At 40.9% G+C, this 22,161-nt stretch overlaps 1 protein-coding gene across 2 annotated transcripts; it reads right to left on the bottom strand.

Moving 5' to 3' along the window:
• Positions 1-205: 205 nt before the first annotated feature.
• On the bottom strand, positions 206-21,331 carry osbpl7 (oxysterol binding protein-like 7). Of its 2 annotated transcripts, XM_065949746.1 has the most exons (23): positions 21,064-21,330; positions 16,090-16,308; positions 15,495-15,638; positions 15,342-15,395; positions 15,134-15,247; positions 14,476-14,628; positions 13,591-13,714; positions 12,956-13,074; positions 12,736-12,825; positions 12,492-12,515; positions 9,797-9,950; positions 9,600-9,706; positions 9,316-9,484; positions 8,994-9,140; positions 8,769-8,905; positions 7,975-8,112; positions 5,932-5,995; positions 5,765-5,843; positions 4,373-4,517; positions 4,126-4,276; positions 3,819-3,945; positions 2,791-2,913; positions 206-1,931 (listed from the first exon to the last, which is right to left on the bottom strand). In XM_065949746.1, exons 2-23 carry the CDS (start codon positions 16,222-16,224, stop codon positions 1,823-1,825), a joined length of 2,607 nt encoding a protein of 868 aa, XP_065805818.1. In that variant the 5' UTR covers positions 16,225-16,308; positions 21,064-21,330; the 3' UTR covers positions 206-1,822. The 2 variants fall into 2 exon arrangements, with proteins under 2 accessions (XP_065805818.1, XP_020505496.2); XM_020649840.3 differs by lacking the exon at positions 12,492-12,515 and having other exon boundaries at positions 21,064-21,331.
• Between the last annotated feature and the right edge of the window lie 830 nt (positions 21,332-22,161).

The following is a 22,161-nucleotide window of genomic DNA, read 5'->3' as shown; positions in this document are numbered from 1 at the left end:
GTTATTTATTAAAAGGTGGCATAATTGTGTATTGTACTGTTATTTTTTTTTATTCATGAAATTAAAGCTTACACATAAACAGAAAAAAAACAAACGTGTCGCTTGTTTTTTTTTTAAGTGAAGGCCTAAAAACAGAACAAAGCAGAATTAAATGAGATTTTAATATCCAGGAAGTTTTTTATTTTTATTTTAAGAAAGTCAATCCAAACAAAGACTTTTCCATTTGTAAACTAGACACAGTGATGAGGACACATTAATGTCTTAATACAGTATGTACATGTTTCCAACCAGCTGGATATTCATTCACTACTAATCACATGAAAATACTTTATAATGTCTTCTCTCCTCGTTTAAATGTTGTTATTTTGTCATTAATTAATAATATATTCCAGAAAAACAAATAAAAAACAGTAAAATATTTTCATTATCATGATCCATGTGAGTGATTACCAAAGCATTTGGGTTTGATTTCGATTATCATCCTCAGATTCAATAAGATGAAAGTCACATTTACAAAGTTAAGAGTACTTCATATGATTAAAGGTCACATATTCTCCTTATTTTTTTAAAGTGTAAATAAGTCTCAGAGCTCCTAAAAACATGTATGTGAAGTTTCTTGTTCTAAATCCACTCTGATCCTGTATTTGATCATGTCTATAAACCCCTCTATTTCAGCCCTGCTCAGAACAGGCTGTTTCTATGTCTGGACCTTTAAATATGTAAATGAGCTGTGTCTGACCACGCCCCCTCTCTGGAAGAGCTCGGGTGTCTCACTCCATGTCCTATTGTTTACGGTGAGAAGGCAGACTCAGAGGGCAGAACAAACACCTAGCTGTGGGAGTGTCACCCACCTGGGGGAAGGGCTACTGCCCTTTGTGATGTCATGAAGGGAAAATCTCCAAACAGCCTGTTTGAGCACACATTTTCTGAAAAGTGGAGCAGGTTAAAGATGGAGATGATGGACTTTTTCTCATCATTGGGGGGTTTATAGACAGACTATGGACACATATTAGTGTTAGAACAACATTTTAAAGTGTATTTTGCAGAATATGTGACCTTTGATGAGTACTGGAGAAACTTTTGGGTATTTTTATGCTTTATAAATACTGCAGCTACGACTGTAAAGGTCTGGAAGGGGACACTTTGCACTTTGATCATTTAGGCATATTCAGCCTGCAGTGTAACACGCACACAGGACGTGCCAAAAGTAAAATACCAATGTCATTTACAACAACATTAAATGAAGAATATAATAATTACTGACAAGTATGAAAGGCAAACTTCTCGTCGTCATCGGGCTTTACTGACGCATGTTTCCAAACAAACCTTAAGTCAAATGACCACGATTTAACTGGTCCTCTTGTGTAATCCTGCCCTGACTGAAGCACTGACCTCAGCGCAGTAGACTAACTGAGTGGGAGTACATGATTTGATTACACGTCAACATTTTATACACTATCACAGTCGGTCTGTTTCTAACCCCCGAATGAGGAAGAGTTTCATTTCCAGTCACTCGTTTGCACCGCATGCATCACACCTGCGGTATTTTCATCCAAAACGCTCCAAAATATATCGACATATATTTGTCTATTTGAGTAATCTAAAAAGAAAATAAATAAATAAATAAACGCATTAGAAAAGGTCCTTCTGTCTCTGTGTTTCCGGGGTGATTTCACCTGTTCCTGTCTGCGTCCCATGAGCCAGTCACGGGTGAGCAGAAGGAACGAGGCGAGATCGGCAGCACTGTCTCCACTCAGAGCGGTTCATATATGCTGTCCAAATATCCACCCTAGGTAATTTATTCATCTCTCTCTCTCGCTCATCACCACAGAGTTAAATTAGCAGTTTTAGCAAAACCTGGATTCTCTCGGAGCTTCCAGTACGAGTCGTTTGTTATCCACACATCCCGTCCACACGAGTCTTTGGATTTCCTGAAAACAGAAAAACAGAAAAATCATATATTTGACAAAGATTCAGGAGGACGCAGTAAGCTGCTGTTTGGTGAAAACTCTGCTATCTTCAAAATATCAACAATCAGGAGCAAAGATTATATTATTTGCTAAATTAATTTATAACTTTATGTAATGATATTCTGTCTCTGTTTGTTAAAATAAAAGTACTATAACAATTATAGACCGCTTACTTCTTTGAAACAGGTCAAACTTACAAAATCAGCAGGGGATCAAATAATGATTTTCTCCACTGTAAGTACATGAATTTTTCCAGGTTTTTCTTGATTAATCCAACATATATCTGTACTAAAATACAAGCAAAGTGATCTATACTTGTGGGGTAATTTCACTAATGTCTGAGAAAATTGGCCCAAACTTTGATGCTTCCAGGTTCTCACTTGTCTGAATTTGCTGATTTTCTTGGTCTTGAATTATTGTAAATTCAAATTTGCTGACTTTTAAGCAGTTGGTTGTAAGAAACACGACTTTTCATTTCATATAATTGAGTCATCTCGCTGAAGGAATTTAAAACTGGAATGTTTTTGTGACTAATAATGAAAGTAATGCATGAATATCAGCCTGACAGTAATCTCTACTATGCACTATTGGATGCATGAAATAATTCTTCAATCTATGAAGGGGCTAATAAATAAACAGCTAAAGTAAAGAGATAAATATTGACCAAAGAATTTAAATATAAAAGACGTTTGTTAAAAGGTTGATGTCATGGTCTTGATTATTTAAATAAATTCTGCTCTTCTGCTGTAACAGAAAAGTGTTAAATGATGAACAACATTTTGTCTCGTCATCTTTCTGACACTAAAAGAAAATAACTCACTTGAAGAAGTTTGGGGTGTGTTCTTCCCCCTTTTTGGCGAGCTCTTTCCTCCGCTCCCTCTGAAACTCCTCCAGATAATCTTTCTTTTTGTCCGATTCCTCCACAAATCCGTCCTCCAGCATCCTATGAGAAGACCGGAGAATTTACAGGTAACACTTAATCTAGTCAGTATCTTTTTTTACTAAAACATAAAAAATAGATTTATGCAAATTTATGCACTTCAATGGCCCCAATACATGTGATCGATTCTGCACAGACTCTGTCCTCTGATTGGGTTTTCATGTTTTGGTTGACTCTGGATGTTTAAGGTAGCGGAGTGGATGTTTCCCTCAGCCAATGAGTGCGCACAGCTGAGATTAGAAGTGGGTAAAATGCAGCGACTAGACGCCATTCAGACGCAGGCACAGCATCAAAGAAGAGAAAATATAACCATAGTGAGGCGAAAAAGCCAAGAAGATTCAGCTTGTTCCAAAGTGAGAGTGAACCTTTGGGTTGGCTTTGACCCAATATTATTGGGAAGTGAAGGCAGAGCGACGCAGAGTTGGCCTGCTTCCTGTTGGACAGGAAGGTGCCAAACGCCAGCGGTTAGCTTGCGCAACCAGCTAAATTATCTGCTTTTCCATTTTTTTTCAGGTAGCTTGCAGAGTGTACAAGACGGGTCCTGCTATCAACAGATGCAAATGACTTCATGTTTCAGGTCGTGCGTAGAAGCGTGATGCTGCAGGTGGTTGCTAGGCGGTTGCTGGGCTGGGTGGGTGTGTTCCTCACAACTGCTGAGTCCAGGAGGAGGGGCCCGATTTGTATGTTGTGTTTACATGCTGCAACGAGTACCTCTACCGTTAAGAGTTTCACCTGCAGTTACTTCTCTAGTCCCTTTATTACACAAATCATTGCAGTGATCTTCATTTTAAACTAAATTATTTGTATTTGACAAAAACTACATTCTGTTCAGTATTTGTTTGCTGAGGTTGTGTTTGTGTGTTTAGAAGTGTTTCCAGGGTATGCATGGCCTCTCCAGCTGGGCTTACCTCTGGTCTGGGCGCAGGCGGCTGTCAGTAGGGGGCAGCAGAGGCTTCAGGTCCGGGGGGAGTTCATTGAGCTCCATGGCGAAGGTGGAGAAGCCGTAGTACAGCAGGTAATCCTTTGGCATGGCATCTGTGGGATGACGGAGACTCGGGTGAAACGTGACTCTGGGATTTATGCTGATTAGCAGTTCTGGCACCAGACAGTTCTGGATCATTTCACTTACATGTAAACCTCTAAAGAAGAAGTCTGACACTAAAGATATCAGTGGCACATGAAAACCTCGAGCAGCAGGAAAGATGGTGGACTCACTTGGTTTCCAGACGCACTTCGGAGTGGGCAGAGTGTCACAGAAGATGCCTTCATGCCACAGACCTCCAAACCGGTGAATGACGCTCCCGCTCTGGTCCAGCACCGTACCCTGCACCTCGTTCTTGTTCGTTTCCGAACCCCAATAACGAGACTACAAAAACAAATACAAACGCTTGTCAGTCGAGTCGTTGCAGCCAAAACAAACTATCAAAGCAGAAAAGGTTGCTGAGATAAGACAGATCGTTACTTTGACAAACGTAATCTTGCAGGTGCACACGTTGCTCTTCAGGTTTCGGATGGTGACCTCTCCGTAATGCTCCAGGTATCGCTGCTGGCTGAGGACGTTATGGATACAGGTCACTACTTTGTTCCACTCATAGTGGTCCCCAAACCTTGACAAAAACAAACACAAAGCAGCATTTTAGAAAGAAAAACTTGAGCTTTTTTTTTAGGTGTGCTGCATGGTTTGTTGTTGAACTTATGTGAGTATAGGACAGAAAAATCTTTAGGAAAAGTTTGCCAAGGTGTTAGATAATTATGCTCTACTTTTTTTATGCTCTTTTTATGATGTCTTGAACCCTTTTTGGAAACATCGATTTTTCTACACACTTTGAAGAAATGAACAGACACATTGTCTTTAAAGTCTTTATATGCAATTTTTTGATCCAGCAGATGTCGCCCTTGAGCACCAGCATGAAACCAAAACAACTCGCGCTGCATTGTTGTGTTAGCATGCTAATGCTAGTGATCTTTATTATGCTGGTATCTTCACACTGCATGTAAATTTACCTGAAATGAGTGTGATCTAGAAACACAGTTAAGCAGTGAGTACAGTATGTTATTCTTCTTTTCTCTAGTCCCTCAATTAAACAACTTTTATACACGAGGGGAGGAGTCAGCCGGCCGTCCTGGCGATGTAAACAAACTGAAGATAGGACTCTGAAAACTCTGAAAACATCACAGACAGTGGGACTCGGGTGTTACACCCATTGTAGACAGTCATGACTCACAGAGTTATTTTCAGAGGATATACTTGATTTCTACATTTAAGTGTGAAAAATCACATAGAATGACTTTAAATGTTAAGACCTGTTTGGCGCCTGGTAACCTAATGGTTAAGTCATATTGTTGCTTGTTTGATGACAGTATTTTGGGCATTAGTTTCATGTCATAATCCATCTTTTTCTTCTACACCAAACATTGGAAAACACGCCTCAAAAAATCTAATTAACCAATTAAATCTGGAGTTTACCTCTGTCCAGTGCAATAAACATCTGTAAACATATTTATGGTGAATGAGTCCATACGACACATGATTAAGTGTGCACAGTCTTATGAAGGGATTCTAGTAGAACATGGATGATTTGACGGCTAACAGCTTAAACATGTTCTCAGGTGCGCACGGTTGCAGGAACATACCATGAAGAATAAATCAGAACTCTGTGGCACACTGAAAATAACAATGTGTTTCGCCTGTAGCTTCCTCAGGTACATTTTTCATGGATGATTTGAGGTTGAATAGTTTACCTGCAGTCTGTGGTTCCTTAGATTTAAGTATCATTTCAAACAAACTCTGAATTTGCCACAAAAAAAAAGGCCTCTAATGAAAAGAGATCTGGCCGTGTGTTGGACCGTTTACCTTGACAGAGTGACATTCACCATCCCTGTTGGCAGGATCTCCAGAGACTTCCCCCAGAATTTGTTTTTCCATCTCTGGTCTGTACGGGAACACAGAGTAAAGTTAACATGATGCTCACACAGCCGCTCATCAAAGGTGAAACATGAAACCTTAAAGATTGGACTCACCTTGCCAAAAGCTAAAGTTGTCAGATTCTGCGTGGCATGCGGAGATGGGAGGATGGTGGCACACCTGAGAAGACACACAGAGCAAATCAATGTCCCACATCGATTACTTAACCTCCACCAAACATAGTGTGTACACAACTTATCTTATTGCAAACACAAGCTAAGACGTCTTTATTGAAGGTAACATGCTAGCAGCAGATGATGGAGTCATAATTCAAGTTAAAAGCATTCAAACTAAATCAATCCAACAAAACCTTCAGCTGGATGAAATACTGTGTGCGTGCTAACATAACTATCTGCATTTCTCATCATATTGTCAGCAGTGCTGGGAGTAACGCATTACAAATATAGGAGCCTTATTGCTCATCAATGGATGCATGTAATCATTTTTGTTCATTGGATCTGGGAGGGGGAGGGGCTTGTGGACTTAATTGGGCTTAGTTCAGACTAGTAGAGAGTGGAGCCACACAGTCTTTTGACCTCTCTCTCTTTGTATAGTTTTGGACTAACCTGCATCTGTTTCTTTTTTAAGTAAACATTTAGACTTTGATCATTTGGTCCTGTGGATTTTTTGGATGAAAATTATGCAAGAGAGGAGTTTTGGGAGTGTCAAGCTACGGCTTCATTCATTGGATACCTACAACAAAGGAACATGTTACTGTAACACCACTACTGCTGTGTTTGCAGTATCGTGCAAACACTAATAATCGTGTGTCTAGTTTCTTTTCAGATTCAATAATGGAATAACGATGACAGAAATTTAAGAGCAGCAGACGAGTTTAGGGTTTAATGTCGTCTATTCGGCGTAAACATTAATGTCAGCACGGTCCACACGATCCTGGGAGTCTACAGCCATCTGAGTCGATCTGAGCCGTCGGCGTCTATGGCCAGTGTGACCGCGCCCTCCGAAGTGTGCCAAAGCCAAGGAAGTGTACCGTGTCTGAGCACGATACGGAGCGGTCACACTGGCCAAACGAACTGGACTTTAGTGTTGAAGCGTGCTTAGGCACGGTACGGATGGCCAGTGTGACCTCGCCCTTAAGTCAGGACTAAACAGACTGACCCATATCAACTGTTCACAGGGGCGTGTCTACAGTTTTTGGATTGGGGTGGCCCAACTCAGGCGCTGACTTGTGCAGGGGTGGCCTGAAGTTTGTGTGCACACTCATGAATAAACAGCATTTATTAACCCCCTCCTGTCTGCACTGATCACATCGACTTTTAAAAAAAACACAAGACAATGGCAGCGTTAGATCTTATAAGCTTAATTCTTCAAGGACTCAAAACAATATGCACGTCCAGAGTCTTCTTTAAAAGTGGTAAACAAACATCTGCACACTAAAAAAGATGAGCTGCCTGAAAAGTGGATTTCAACATAAGTCCAACTTCTGTCCCAAGAGCCAATAATAGTCAATGATTTTGGGGTGGCCATTAAGATTTTCAAGTTAGCTCCATTATCCTGTAGCCAGAGCTCGGCTTTACTGTTGGTCTCATTCATCTTAGAAAACTACAGCAAGCCTTCAAATGTGTCTTAAAAAGATGTTTCAGTTCTTTTACTCGTCTTACTGATTTCTCATTTCTAGACGTCAGCTCGGAAAATGTGAGACAAGTCCAAGTTCTTTAAATTGTCTCATTCTTAGATCTGAGTTTAAAGATGAATTAGACGAGTGTGAGATCTCAAATTAGTCTGAATAAGATCTTGACTATGGAATAATGTGCTGCTCCTTAAAAAATACATTTCTGCGTTGACTGACGTTAATTACTTTTGGCTAATTGCCGTCCTCTGAAAATAAATTTTTGAATGACGTGATTACTTTGTGAGACTTTATTGAAGAGATAAATCACTGAGGCTGAGCTGCTCAGTTACACGATTGAGTGATTCATCATAATTTACCGAGAGGGGATCATCATGGCCACTCAAAAAGTAATTACACATCGTCTCTCCTCTGTTTTTTAAAAAGGTCACTTTAATCTAAGCTTGTTCTTTTCAGTGACTTTCAAGACTTTCATCGATGTGAAATAAACAGTTTCTTCCTGTGATACCTGCTCACTGATGAGTCTGAAGCCCCGGTCCTCTCTGACACACTCGTAGGTCTCCCCGAGCACCGGGTTAAAGGGCTTGTAACGGTTTCTGAACGTGGCCGTGGAGTAACCGGAGATGGCAAAGGCAGCGATGTAAACCTGCGAGGAATAAAACACAAAAGCTCGCTGAAGTTGGATTTGAATTTTTAGGGAAAGTTAAACATCAAAGCAAGATGCACACACCGTCCTGGTATTATCACTTGTGTGCCTTACACTAAAACAGTAACTTTAAAGGGGACATATTATGAAAAATCCTCTTACAGTGTTTTTGAACATATATTTGGGTAACCTGAGTTTCTACAGACCCACAAAATGTGAAATAAACCCATCAAGTTTTTTTTTTTTTTTGGTCTGCATAAGTCTTACAACACAGAGAAAAAAAGCTTTGTTTCAAAAGTGCTTTCTTTGTGATGTCACAGTGGGATTCTGGTAAAAAAAAAAAAAAAAGGGTGAACTCCAACCCCAGTCTAGAGCAAAACTTTTGCTCAGGTCGGCTATTTTTATTCTTGCTACAGAGGAATGATGTCTACCAGGTAAACTCAGGGGGGCGGGGCTCATTGCATTTAAAGAGACACACACACCAAAACAGAGCGTTCTGAGAGAGCTGGTTTATACAGGGTCACAAACCTCCTCTGGTGCTTGATTCATGTTATATTTTGACCAAAGCACAGCACAGATGTTTCATTTAGACCACAGGGGGACTGTTTGAAAAGCTGGAGAAGGAGGATAATATGTCCTCTTTAAGTTATTCTTACCATCCTCTGGTAGGGGTCCTGAGTGTTGTTTGCCGTATCCAGCAGCTCGCTGTACTCCAGCTCCTCACAGAGTCTCTGCAGCAGGTTAACAGGCTCATTGAGAGCAGCGGGCATGGACACCCGAGCCAAGTCTTTACCTGAGGAGAAAAAACACAGACATTAAATCTCTAAATGAAATGCAGTTTGTCACCATTTGACTCATTTTCAGCGTGTTGTGCTTCTTACCTATGTTATTGTAGAGGATCGCCATGAGGCCCACGTGGCTGTTGTCGGGACATTCAGCAGGAAGTGTGGTTCTCCGTCCGGTGCTCTTGGGAAGAACGCTGTTAGGAGACTTTGAGATGCTTGCACGGTACTTCCTGGTGGCTGAAGCTGTAAAGTCAGTGAAGATTATGATAAATGGACTTGAGCTTGTTTTAGTCTTCTGACTACTCAAAGCGCTTTTACACCGCAGGTCACACCTACACATTCACACACTGATTGCAACAATATGAACAATATTCAAGACCAATCAACGTGCTCAGAGTAACTGATAACTGTAACTCACCATGTCCCTCCTCTGGCTCAGAGTTGGTGGTGCTCCCATCGCTGAGTCCTGACTCATCAGACCCCTCAGAGGAACAAGCACAAAGGACGTCATCGCTGGCGTCAAAATATTCCGCCGCCGAATCTGTCACTGATGGAGTCCCGTGGGAGGAATGCCTCGCGTCTGCAGTCTAAGGACAACGGAGAAGAGGAAGAGAAGGGGGGGGGGAGGGGGGTGAGCCTTAAAAAAAACAAGGTGGAATATGTTCCAGAGGATCAGAGCAGCAGGAGCAGCAGGAGTGTTACCTCTGCTAATGTGTTGGGCCGATGGATGTTGTTGGTGTCCCAGACTTCCTGCAGCTTCTGCCTCTCCAGGGACAGAGTTTCATGAACTGCCTTCAGGGAGTTAAACACTGAGGAGGCAGAGAGAGGCAGACGTTTCAGGAAAATGTAATTAGAGATTTTTGCTTTCTTAGTATATTCATGTATCCGTTTTTTCTGACCTCGTAGTGATGTGGCGCAGATGTCCTGGTGGATTTTCTTGCCCTCGGGCGTCAGGGTGACAGTAGAGGGGGACAGCTGGGAGTAGACATAGTCGGGGATGGAGGGGACTGATGCGCCGAGGTGAGACGAGTTGCTCAGGTGACTGGAGGAGAGCTGTGAGGTGAACAGAGGAGGATGAAAGACGGCTAAATCATCTGTTATCTTCCAATCTGTATTCAGCATGTCACAGTTGTGCTGTGTTGTTTAGCAACTATAACATTCTGGATCATAGAGGGATGTTGAAGGTTATCTTCTTGCTGAGAGCCACTCGGACATGTACCACTTTCATGTCCGAGGATAAAGCCAGCAGCTTATTAGCTTAGCTTGCATTAAGACTGCATTAAGACTTTCAATCTTTAGCCATGCTATCAGCTCCATGAAGCTGTACCGAGGCTCGGTGGTCCTTTGAGCTAAATGCTAATGTCAGCAGGCTAAAAGGCCCAAAGTGCAAAATTCACACTACACTTTTTACACTGTTTTCACTAAGAACAGGTTCCTGGATCCACATTAGACATTGCATGTGTTGAGGAACGTGCAGGGATGGACTACAAAACTACAAAACTACCAGACGCTAATACTCCACATTAAAAAACAACAACAACACAAGGACAAAACAAAAGACAATCACAAAAAGTCTGACTTGGCCGTGATAAAAACAGCAGAGCTTCAGCCTCAACGTGGCATATAGAAAAGAACGTCACACCTAGATGTCACCAAGGAGGGACTACAGTTAAGAAGTGCAAGAGTTGGCCTCAGATATTTTCTCATTCTAACTAAACCAATGTGTGTGGCTGCACATCCTTTCAAGATTCATCCTGACACAAGTTCCCTAACTCGGCTAGAAAAACAGGGAGCGCTGGTAGCTTTCCGTTCCTTTAGAATTGTTTACTAACATCCTGAACATGATCTGCTGCACAGTATGTGGTAGTGTAAGAGAAGCTCTGGAGCAACCAAACTAGGCAGTCGATGCATCAGGTTCAATCTTTAAATCATGCATTTTACAGCACCAGTTAAAGCTATCCTGCCAAAATGGCAAAAAGGGAAAATCTGTGGACACGGCATCTCCTCGCTTTTCATTTTCATGTTGAACATTTTGGAAAATTATGGAAAACCCTGGACTCCAGCACCATGTCTCTGCAGGATTATTGTCCTGCCTGCTTAATGGTTAAAGGACTGTACTCATACAGACAGCGCTTTTCTCGTCTCCTGACCACTAAGAGTGCTTCTACATTACATGTCACATTCACCCATTCTCACCACATTCACACACTGATGGCAACGAATGCCCGAAGTGTCCATCAGTATTCATTAATCCCATTCTTACACATTCACACACCATTGTTAATGCCTTCAGGAGCTGTTTTGGGTTCGATTTCTTGCCCAAACTAAATGCTGAGAGCTGGGGATTGAACTGCCAGCCTTCCCACCAACGTGTTTTGTTGGGGTTTCATATTTGTGCATGGTGTTAGTTTGTTGAAAAGGAAACCTTTTAGACGCAGCCTGCTGACAAGAAAGACAACAACTACTTCTCTGGTTTCTGAAGAACATTACTAAAAAACTGTTGATACTAAATCAGAGTCCTGCACGGGTCCAATTCTACAAACCTGTGTAAATTGCTTTGTTTTATCTTTTCGTTCCTGCAAAATCAATCTGTCTCTACAAGAAGCAACACTTTCTCTCTATCTCTCACACACTTAATGAATGCATGCTACTGTTACAGATGTTAAAATACTGCATTTCAATTTCTGATTTTTTCTGATTTTTTTTCTTCTCACCTGCGACTCACCCGCATTTTGTTCCTTCATACCTGTGATTTTAAATCATCGTATTTTTAACCTGTTACAGATCAGGTAACCTGAACTCTCCTCCAGGTCTACACTCCCTCCCGCCCTCTACGCTCTGCCAATGAAAGGTGTCTGATCCAACCACCTTCACCGGTGGTGGAACGAACTTCCAAACTCCATTGGATCTACAGAGTCCCTCTGCACCTTTAAGAAAAAGCTAAAGACCCATCTCGAGCTTAATGATGATGATGACGATGGTTTTGTTTGATAACAACGACTTATAAGATGGTTTCTATACTGTTTAGAGCTCTCAACAACTGCTGTCAATGTTGTGCTTTGCCTCTGGTCACTTCCTGTCAGCACCTGTGTGTCCAATCAGACTCAAAGCTGATCGTTTGCTCTTACTGACATTGGTCCCTTTTTTCTAGATCCTTGTGTTGTACTTACTCTCTGATGTACGTCGCTTTAGATAAAAGCATCTGCTCAGTGAATTGTAGAATTGAAGGTCCCCAGCCCAGTGCAGGACTCTGTACTAAATGCAGCTTCCTCTGCATGCTATAGAAATAAACTCTAACTCTACCACCACATTTTTTTTCTATAGACTAAAAATCATTTTGTTGCTTTGCTCTATTCAGTGGGAAAAACTAAATTCTCGGGTATGTGAGAGAGTTTTGGATGTCGAATCGAGAGCTACAGAAACAGGACATCTAATGTGGATGCAATTCAACAAAAACACATCAATTAATTAACCTTAAAGAATATCTTTAACGTGCTTATTTATACTGAGACAATTTATTTACAGCAACGGCAGTCTGCCTCGGTGTTTAAATGGAGCACATCAGATTTAAGTTCTGCTTATTGGCCAACTCACCGATTTAGTAATCCCACGAATAGGCTTTGGATTAGAGAAAGGCCCAAAACGTTAATGAAGGGTTGGGATGGTGAATACTTTAAATATATCACTAAGAACAAGACTTCATTCATGATTTCTAATAAGAGACAAGTTTTAATTCAATAAAACTTCAACAGCATCTAATATTAGAGTCCAATAAATGAACGTGCAAAACAATATCGATCATGTGTTTGTCAAATTACAAACACATGATCATTCTTACCATCCCCAGCGCCTCCACTCGGGACAGCGTGCGAGAGTGACCCCAGATCTTCCCCGACCTGTGCTTCTTCGGCTTCTCAAGGGACAAATTCTGTGTTTACAGAATAAAACCATAAGTCGTTAAAACTTTGAGCAATGCTGAGAAAAAGAAAGACAAAAAAAAAGGGAGCAGCGATTTGGTTTATAATGCTCAAATTTAGCTCTTTAAACCAAAACAGTACGTGTGTGCTGATGATGCGTTTAAGGTCTCCGTTAGTGAAAGACTGGCCCGCCTCCAACGTCTGCAGCCTCTGGATTAGGCGGTTTAGCTCGGTAAGGTCAACATGGCATCGATTCAGCTCTGCGAGGAAGAAAACATAGGAAGTGAGAAAGAAGAAGAAATGTGTTGATGTTGATGTGAAGAAGAAAAGAGAGGAAAAAGGAAAAGGGTTTCCATGGAGATGATGATAAGAGATATTCCGAAGGTGCAGGAAAAATAGGTGCTGTTCAAAAAAAGTAGATAATTAAATGGTGAAAAAGAAACAGCTTTCGGGCATCTGATGGCCTAGCGGTCAGGTCGTGACTTATGTACTGAGGCTGTGGTCCTCCAAGCGGGAGGCCTCGGCTCAAGTCCGGCCTGTGGCTCTCTTCCTGCATGTCATTCTCCACTCACTAAGCTTTGCATGTAGCATAACTTAATTCTTACTCCAATGGCATCATTTCAGAAAATGTCTCAGATTTTTTCGCTGCTCTCTCTAAAGTCACAGGTCATAGGGTAAGCTTATCAAGATTTTATTAAGATTGTGCCTCTTTCATGAGACTTTTTCATTGGTCTCTGAGTGTTGTGTCTGTGTTATAATAAATGCATGACAGTTACCTTGCACACAGGTGTCTGGGTCGTGGCTTTGCTGCAGCCAGGCAGACACTTTGGTGTTCACAGCGGTGTGAGCAGAAGGAAGCTCTCCAGAAGCTGCAGTTGAATCTGCCCTGTCTGCAGAGCTCTGGAAAAAAGGTTTCAAATATTTTTGGTTAAAGGTGACATATTCTCCTTCTCTTCAACCAGTTTAAATAAGTCTCAGAGCTCCTCAAAACATGTGTGTGAAGTTTCTTGTTCTAAATCCACTCTGATCCTGTATTTGATCATGTCTATAAACCCCTCTATTTCAGCCCTGCTCAGAACAGGCTGTTTCTGTGTCTGTACCTTTAAATATGTAAATGAGCTGTGTCTGAACACGCCCCCTCTCTGGAAGGGCTCGGGTGTACTCGAGCTTTCTCTCTCCATGTCCTATTGTTTACGGTGAGAAGGCAGACTCAAAGGGCAGAACAAACACCTAGCTGTGGGAGTGTCACCCACCTGGGGGAGGGGCTACTGCCCTTTGTGATGTCATAAAAGGAAAAACTCCAAACGGCCTGTTTGAGCACACATTTTCTGAAAAGTGGAGCAGGGAAAATACGGAGAGGATGGTCTTTTAAAATAATTAGGGGTCTTGTAGACAGACTAGGGACACAAAGTTCCCAAAATCTCAAATATCTAATTTTTTCCAAAAACTTACAACAAAAGGTCTTGAAATTTCAAAATTTAAGACAAACAAATCTGAAGACTTCGGTTGAAAGTTTCAGTAAAATTCAAACAAACAAAAATAAATGTAAGACACTCGTTAAACCACCTCTAAAGATTGTTGTGCTAGATTTTGTCCTGTTTGTAAAGTGAGTAAGGAAATGCATATTCCCATGTTAAATTTGAAGCCTGTTTGATATTCACCAAGTCTCCGTTTCTCTGAGATTGTCCGACTGCAGCCCCGTGAGACAAAGTGTGGAGGAATCCGCTCTGAACGTGTGCCGCCTCGTTCTTCTTGTACTGGCGGTGGGCTTGAAGCTTTGTAACCCAGATGTAGAAGAGTTCATGGCTCTTTGCCTTTGAAAAAAAATCCAGAACATGTCATGTAGCATCGTATCATTTAATCTGCTGGCACACTTTTATATATTCATTCACCATTAATTAACTTATTCTTAGTTTGGGACACCTGCTGTGAGATGTGTAGCTCAAAAACCTCTTTATTTATCTGATACTGACACCATTAAAATCTCTAATTTCAGCCTCTGCCTGAAACGGTTCATTTCAGCTGCTGTCTCTTTAAGGCCCGCCGCTCACTTCCCTCTGATTGGCGAGCTCTGTTTGCAGTCACAGGAAAATTTGAGGGAGCTTCCGGGTGGGCGTGTCCTTAAAGGAGCAGGCGGGATGGGCGTGTCCTACAATTTGGCTCCATGCTTTGCTCTCATCCGACGGCAGAACGTTGCGCCAGGTTCTGGCCAAGTCTCGCCAAGTTCGATAACCTTGCCGAGGTTAAGTATGGACATCTAACCTTGTAACATTATGTGCATGTGTTTAAATATAGATCTCCTTTAATGACTTGGGTTACCTTCATGTGATAGAGGATGTGTCCAGCATCCAAGTCGATCTGATGGGATTTCTTGTTTATCGACATCACAGCCAGGCTGAGATCTAAGGAGCCCTGGACTCTCCCTCTGATGACCTTTGGAATTAAATTGTTTTAATTTAATTGTTTTATCATGTGTTTCTTAATCAAGCGATAAAACATCCTGTTTGAAAATGTTAAGGTGACTTACATCATGTTGATTTTTGCAGTAACGCAAAATCCCTGCTTCTAAGACAAAGAATCTCTGAAAAGAAAGAGAAAACATTGCACTTTTAAAAAACACAACTTCCTAATGTCAAAGTCTCTGCAAGAACATGACAACATGGTTTGGGAGATCGCTCACCTTGTGCCAACCTTTCAGTGGCCACTTCCTCCTCTTGTGCAGGTAACCCTCACAGATACCTGGCGTGGTGACATCTTGGGGGTTGTCACTTCCTGTGTGCATTTCTACATGAGGGTCGTCGATCACTTCCCAATCTTTGATGATCTGTGGGCGGCATGAGCGGTAAAAAAACCTGTGGTTTAAGATGACTTAAAGGTCACATATCCTCCTCCTCTTCAACCAGTTTAAATAAGTCTCAGAGCTCCTCAAAACATGTGTGTGAAGTTTCTTGTTCTAAATCCACTCTGATCCTGTATTTGATCATGTCTATAAACCCCTCTATTTCAGCCCTGCTCAGAACAGGCTGTTTCTGTGTCTGTACCTTTAAATATGTAAATGAGCTGTGTCTGACCACGCCCCCTCTCTGAAAGGGCTTGGGTGTACTCGGTGCTTTCTCGCTCCATGTCCTATTGTTTACGGTGAGAAGGCAGACTCAGAGGGCAGAACAAACACCTAGCTGTGGGAGTGTCACCCACCTGGGGGAGGGGTTACTGCCCTTTGTGATGTCATGATGTCAAAAAAAACAAAACAAGATTGCATGACAAGCTGTCCTCACCTGTCTGGAGTGACGAGACGACAGGGTGCTACTGCTCCGAGAGTGAGACGGTTTATTCCACGTCGGCGAAGTCTTCTCCAGACCGCTCGCCAGAGACTGACTGCGGTTTAGTGAAGAACACCCATGTGAATCCATGTCAGAGCTCGCAGGTCACACTTCTCCTCCCGTTGTGATCGACCGGTTCTTAAGAGAGATGCTCTGCAATCCGCCCAAAGCCCCCTGAGTTAGGACGAGACGATGAGAACAGAATCAGAACGGGGTTTATTCACAAGTGGGGTTACACAATAGAAGGTATTTTGGTGCAAAAACAATGAACACAGAGAACCGAAAAGTCCAAAGTTATTAAACAGTGTCAGTTCTGAAGAAACTTAAATAGGATAAGAACAAGACACATGAACAAAAGTTGCAATGGAGGAGGTGTTTGTAGGAATGTGCAAGACGAAGAGTTCAAATATTTTACAGGATAAAACTAGAATGTTTTTCTAAGATGTTTTAATGGTGCATTTCAAGAATTTTGAGAAATGTAAAGATGTATGAAGGAAGGTCAAAAGAAACCAAACCATTTGGACATAAAAACACAGATCAACATCTCCTGAGTCACAGAGCAGAAAGCCCTCAGTGAAAGCATTTTCAACCTGAAGCACCGTCCTCAAACACCTTCAATCTACTTTTAGAAAGAGTTAAAGAAAGCAGCTCCTCCCAGACACAGATCCTCTTTCAAGACGCACTCAGATAACAACAAAATGTTTATTTTTGGGCTTTTTGTGCCTTTAATGTAGAGATAGAACAGTGGATAGAGTTGGAAATCAGGAAGAGAGAGAGTGGGGAATGACATGCGGGAAATGAACCACAGGTTGGATTCAAGCCTGGGCCGCCCGCTTTGAGGACTACAGCCTCCATACATGGGGCGCGCTCTAACCACTGAGCCACCAGCGCCCCAAGCTTCCAGCACTTTTCACATGAAAACAATCACACATGTGTGACGGAAGCAGGTACAGAAGCCTTATAAATAAAGATATACCAATGATTTTTGTCTACTTAAACTTAAAGCAGTGATGCAAACCAGCACTCACTTCTCTGTCGGCATGTCGAAATATTTCTATAAATCTTTATCTGTATGATTTACATGATGATGCAATATTCAAAATGTATAAAGTGAACGTGTTGATGTGCTCGTCTCTGAAGAGAAGAGAGAGGAAATTAGATCTTCTGCATCCCTACTTTAACTTTTCCGCCCTCTAATTGGCAAATTAATTGATTACTTTCTCTTATAGCTGTGGCCTTATAGACAGAAATAAACGTTTAATGATTCAATTGTAATAATGTCCAACAAACGAGTCTTTCAGAGTCTTTCACACGTAAAGTTAGACGTTGTGTTTTGTTTTTTTTTACTAAAGAGGACTAATGAGCATGAGGACGCTGCATGAGTAAAGCGAGGTGTTAAATAGGCTCAGCGGCAGAGCAGGAGACGAGGTTGGTGCTCAGTGTAATCTCATTATCCAGCAGAGGTGAGCTGTCGCTTCATGTGACGCCAAAAACGCCTCCGTGGTTCACTGCGTACGTCCCCAATCCTCAACTAGATCACTCTGGATCTCAAAGTCAGCCACACTGAGAAGCTTCAGCGGACAGAAAAACACTCGGCGTTCATGCCAGATTCAGGATGTTGGGAACTTTATTAATACACGAGGCTACACGGTGCTTTGGTTACAGCTCCTCGTGCACAAGCATTTTTATTTGTAATGCACGGAGACACTTCTCCTTTATGACGAGCTCGAGGAAAAAACAGGAACAGTCTGTGTAGATATAAGAGATCAAGTCATTCTAATGTGTCCCGTGTCTCAGAATAATCTGTTTATATCAGATCTTTTGAACATTATTGCTCTCATGAAAAATCCTTTAATACAGACTGATGCAGCAAACTGTCTGAATTTCACTGTTTGAGAAGACGCCGTGTCCTCGAGGAGCTTATTGCACTCTAATCTCTACTGAGATCATGTTTCTGGTTTTTTTTAAGTTCCCATAAATTTAAGAAGACTGATAGAGTTTAGGAATATTTGAGACTTAAGGTCATTTTATTGATAAGTTAAAGCTCCAGTGAGGACATTTTAACTGGTTATGAAACAGACTGAATATCTGAATTCCTCTAAATGAGACCCAATGAGGCGGCTTGAATCTTTTCATTAGGCCTGGGACTCTTTGGGTGTCTCACGATTCGATTCGATTCTTGGGGTCATGATTCGATTCAGAATCTATTTTTTCATTCAAAACGATTCTGGATTCATGATTCAAAGTCTATTTTTGAATTAGTACTTCAGGATCTACTCCAGTCATCTGTGAGACCGGCTGAATATTTTTTCTGTTTGGTATACTAACGAGTTAAAGAGCTAGCATTAGCACATAGCAGGGAGTGACTGATCAATAGATTTATGGAAGTTATGGCTCTATTTCAAATCTCACAAGATAAGAATCTTGATATTTTTTGAATTTTCCAAGACAAATAAACTCAACGAGTTCAACATTTGTCCGTTTAAAGAATGCAGGATGAGATTTATTTGTAAATTAATGAATACATTTTGCATGTTAAGCTATATAGGATGCTGGTAGTCAACTGGTGGGGTGGGACCCAAAATTGGGTCGCAGAGCCATTTCGGTGGGTCGTGAATGTGTGCCCAGAAAAACTAGTTAATGGAGAGCTTTTGAAACATCTTTATTTGTTTCATTATATTTTTGTTTTTTTTGTTTAATGATGTTTTGCACCGTCGTGGTTCAAACCTCCATTTAGTTTTAAACTTAATAAATTGAATTGGTTGAAAAATAATATAAATTTGGATCACAATTTATCAATCAGGAGTTGGTGGCTAGACCAGTTGAGAACCGACGACTGAGCTAGGACGTAAGAGGTACTGCTTTGTCCACAGGGGGCGCCAAAATTTGAACAAACCAGAAGTTCTTCACATCGTAGCGGTTTAAATATTTTTGGGATTCCAGCCGGAGTTTCAACCGACAAAATGATTCAACGCTTTTGTTATTTTTTTAAAAACCACCACAAAGAATCCTCCTCTTGATTTGAACCCTGATTTTGAAATGGAAAAACCAGCACAGACCCCAAAGGTTATCAAAAAAAGGCGTCTCTGCAGCGTCTCTGTCAGTGTCCAGACCTTAAAAAAAAGATTTCTGTTCTTTTTCTTAACCAATGAACTGAATCACATTTTCATTTAGTGGGTAATGTGGTCTGCACACGCTGGTACGACAGTTACAGTGAGTGACACCAACACGGCCTGCAGGCTGAGGATTACCAACCTCGGCTTAATTGGTTTTTCAGGAGACGTTTTAAGCTACGTGTCACTTTGGACATGGAGACACTCGATCCAAAGACAGAGAGGGGTGAAACAACACAAAAGATGCTGACCACGACCACACAGGAAACACGTTGCATCATTATGCTTTTCTGACTGTAAAGAACTTCTTTAGAGAAATTGAAATGTGCCGTTTCAGATTCTTAGGGGGAATTAGGGGCAGCTTCAACTGACTGAAGAATATTTAACAACTTCTCACACTGATAATCAAACTGAGGAACTTCTAAATAAAATCTAAGTGAATATCAGTCTAGAGGGTCGTCGCTGATGAAAGCATCTCACCTTTTCCTGCCAAATAATGAATCTATTGGGCTAAACTAAAAATAATCACAGATTAATTGACATTGAGTTAACGGTAAATTGCCGCTATGTCAGCTATGTTTAGTCTCGGGAAGTAACGGCGCTCTTCTTAAATCATTTGTAAAATACACTGACAGCCTAAGTGTGATGTTGACTCCCTGAGATTATAAAGCAGAGAATCAATCAACCAATCAGTGGATAAACAGTGAATGGTTGCGTTACTTCCAAACATTCATCTCCTCTAAATCTGCGCGGGAGCAGTCGGGCTCAGTGTTACATAAGGGCGGGACAGGACAGGAGTAACTGACCTCAGTGATGACAGCATGCGGTGGAAACAGGATGAAAGGATTTGCAGGTTTCTGAGCTCGCTTACTCAGGGAGGGACACAAAGAAAACACTACGAGTAAAAAAAGAAAGAAAAAAAAAAGTCTGATCTCTTCTGGTGATGTTTAAAGTTATTCTTTTTTTAATTCCCAGAAGACTTTAACTCAAAATGTAAGCTTTACATTTTAGATTTTTAAACTCGTGCAAAGTTTAAAAAAAAAAATCCATGACACACACTTTGGTAAACATTAACTGAACTCTCTTCTGAGTGCAGAGATGGACTAAAAACAAACAGGATGAGCAAATACTTCTACCACAGTCAGCTTCATGCAGAAGGAAGTATATTTGATTTGCATACTTATTTGGAAATTAAAACGCATTAACAAGACAAACTGGTTTGGATTAATTTTGGGAAACCACTAAAAGAGAAGGGAATGGAAATGCAAAGACTATTACAGCTTTAAAATCTCATTTTTGGGAATAAAAACAGCAGCTACTAAAAGGTGGATCAACTCAGGATTGAATATTAATCAATGAGTGTGACGTTTAATCAGAATTCTGCAGAGTAATGCTTTAAAATGTCAAATAATAGGAGCGTTTTTCATCAGAGGTGAGAAAACTCCAGTTATCCATCTGACAGGTATTGTTTTTATACTCTGCTCTGCTTTGACAATTACCTGGCAAAGGCTCAAAAGAAAACTTATCTTAACGTGATATTATGAAGGGGAAGTGGGTTGAGAAGCTGGGTTTTCTTATCTGATGTCTATGAGACGTTCAGGGCCCATTTGAACTATTCGTGGCTGTACAAGCTCTTATCTAAAGCCCATTAAGAAGCCTCTGTTTGTCCCAGCTAGTTATGACGCTTTCATGTATTTCTTTGCAACAGCATATAGGACACAAGACAGAAACGCAGCTGACACCTAAATTATATTTAGTGTTTTGATGGTTTCTCGTCAGGGAGATGATTTCAAAAGGCCAAGCTGATATGACTTACCTGAAATCCACCTCCGACTCTCATCATCTGCTGCCGTCCCCCTGAGTTAAATCAATCCAACAAGTGTCTCATTCCGCGTTTTTTTTTTTTTTTACAAAGTCCTTGAACTCACCATTTCGACAAAGATATCACCTGTCCACTAAAAAAAAAAGGAACAAAAAAAAAATGTTAAACTACATGTTCCCTCCGCTGATAAGCACTCATACTGATCACATAATCTCACCCTGCCTGCCTCCCTCCCTGCGCAGAAGTGTCCTGGGCACATTATCCGCATTAGCTGGAATTACACTGAAGTGTGTCTAGCAGGGATGTAGTGGACTTCTCCTCTCATTGTACACACCTAGATTACCTTTTTGTTAAACGTGAAGTAAATAGACCAATTAAAACACAGTACGTGATAGAAGCTCTAACCAGTGATATTTAAAGTTTAGGTTATGGAATGAAGTGTTTTTATATTTCAAATGCATAAAAATGTAAAGGTATAGACTCTTCTTTCACTGCACCTCATAGTAATTCTCATCCTCATAATTCTATTTAATGTCTGTTTTTTGATCATTTTGCTGCTTTTTAAACATTGCTGTACATATATAAATAACACAACTTCAGAAGGTCAACACTTTTTTATTTTAGTTTTTATATTCAGGTCTAATTACAGATTTTTTCCTCAGCTGTTTTTAGGTTCTTGTTTAAATTTCACATATATTTTTGTCCCTGCACAGGTTATGTACATTTCTTGTATAAGTCTATTTTTAAGTGCACAATTGAAGTTTTATTCATCTCGGGGTATTCTTTAAATCTTTTTTTTCGGGTTAATATATATGTATGGGAGGGGGGGCGTCAGTTTTGTGGTTTAATTAGTAACAAATGTTTCATGTCATGTACGTCTTTGTAACCTGCTACTGGATGCTTTGAATTTCCCTCAGGATCTATAAAGTATCTATCTAGCTAAAGCCTGAATTTCCCCTTTCGTCGACTGTTTGCAGGTGCCTCGTGGATTTTTCTGATCAATGTTATATATGAACATATGAAATCATCTCATCTAAATGGATTAAGTGCAAGTAATTCCCATGATGATGTTTTTTGAAAGATACTTAGTAA

This window comes from Labrus bergylta, chromosome 21 (genome assembly GCF_963930695.1).
Source record: "Labrus bergylta chromosome 21, fLabBer1.1, whole genome shotgun sequence".
Lineage (NCBI taxonomy): Eukaryota > Metazoa > Chordata > Actinopteri > Labriformes > Labridae > Labrus > Labrus bergylta.
This window is presented reverse-complemented; position numbering and strand designations above follow the sequence as displayed.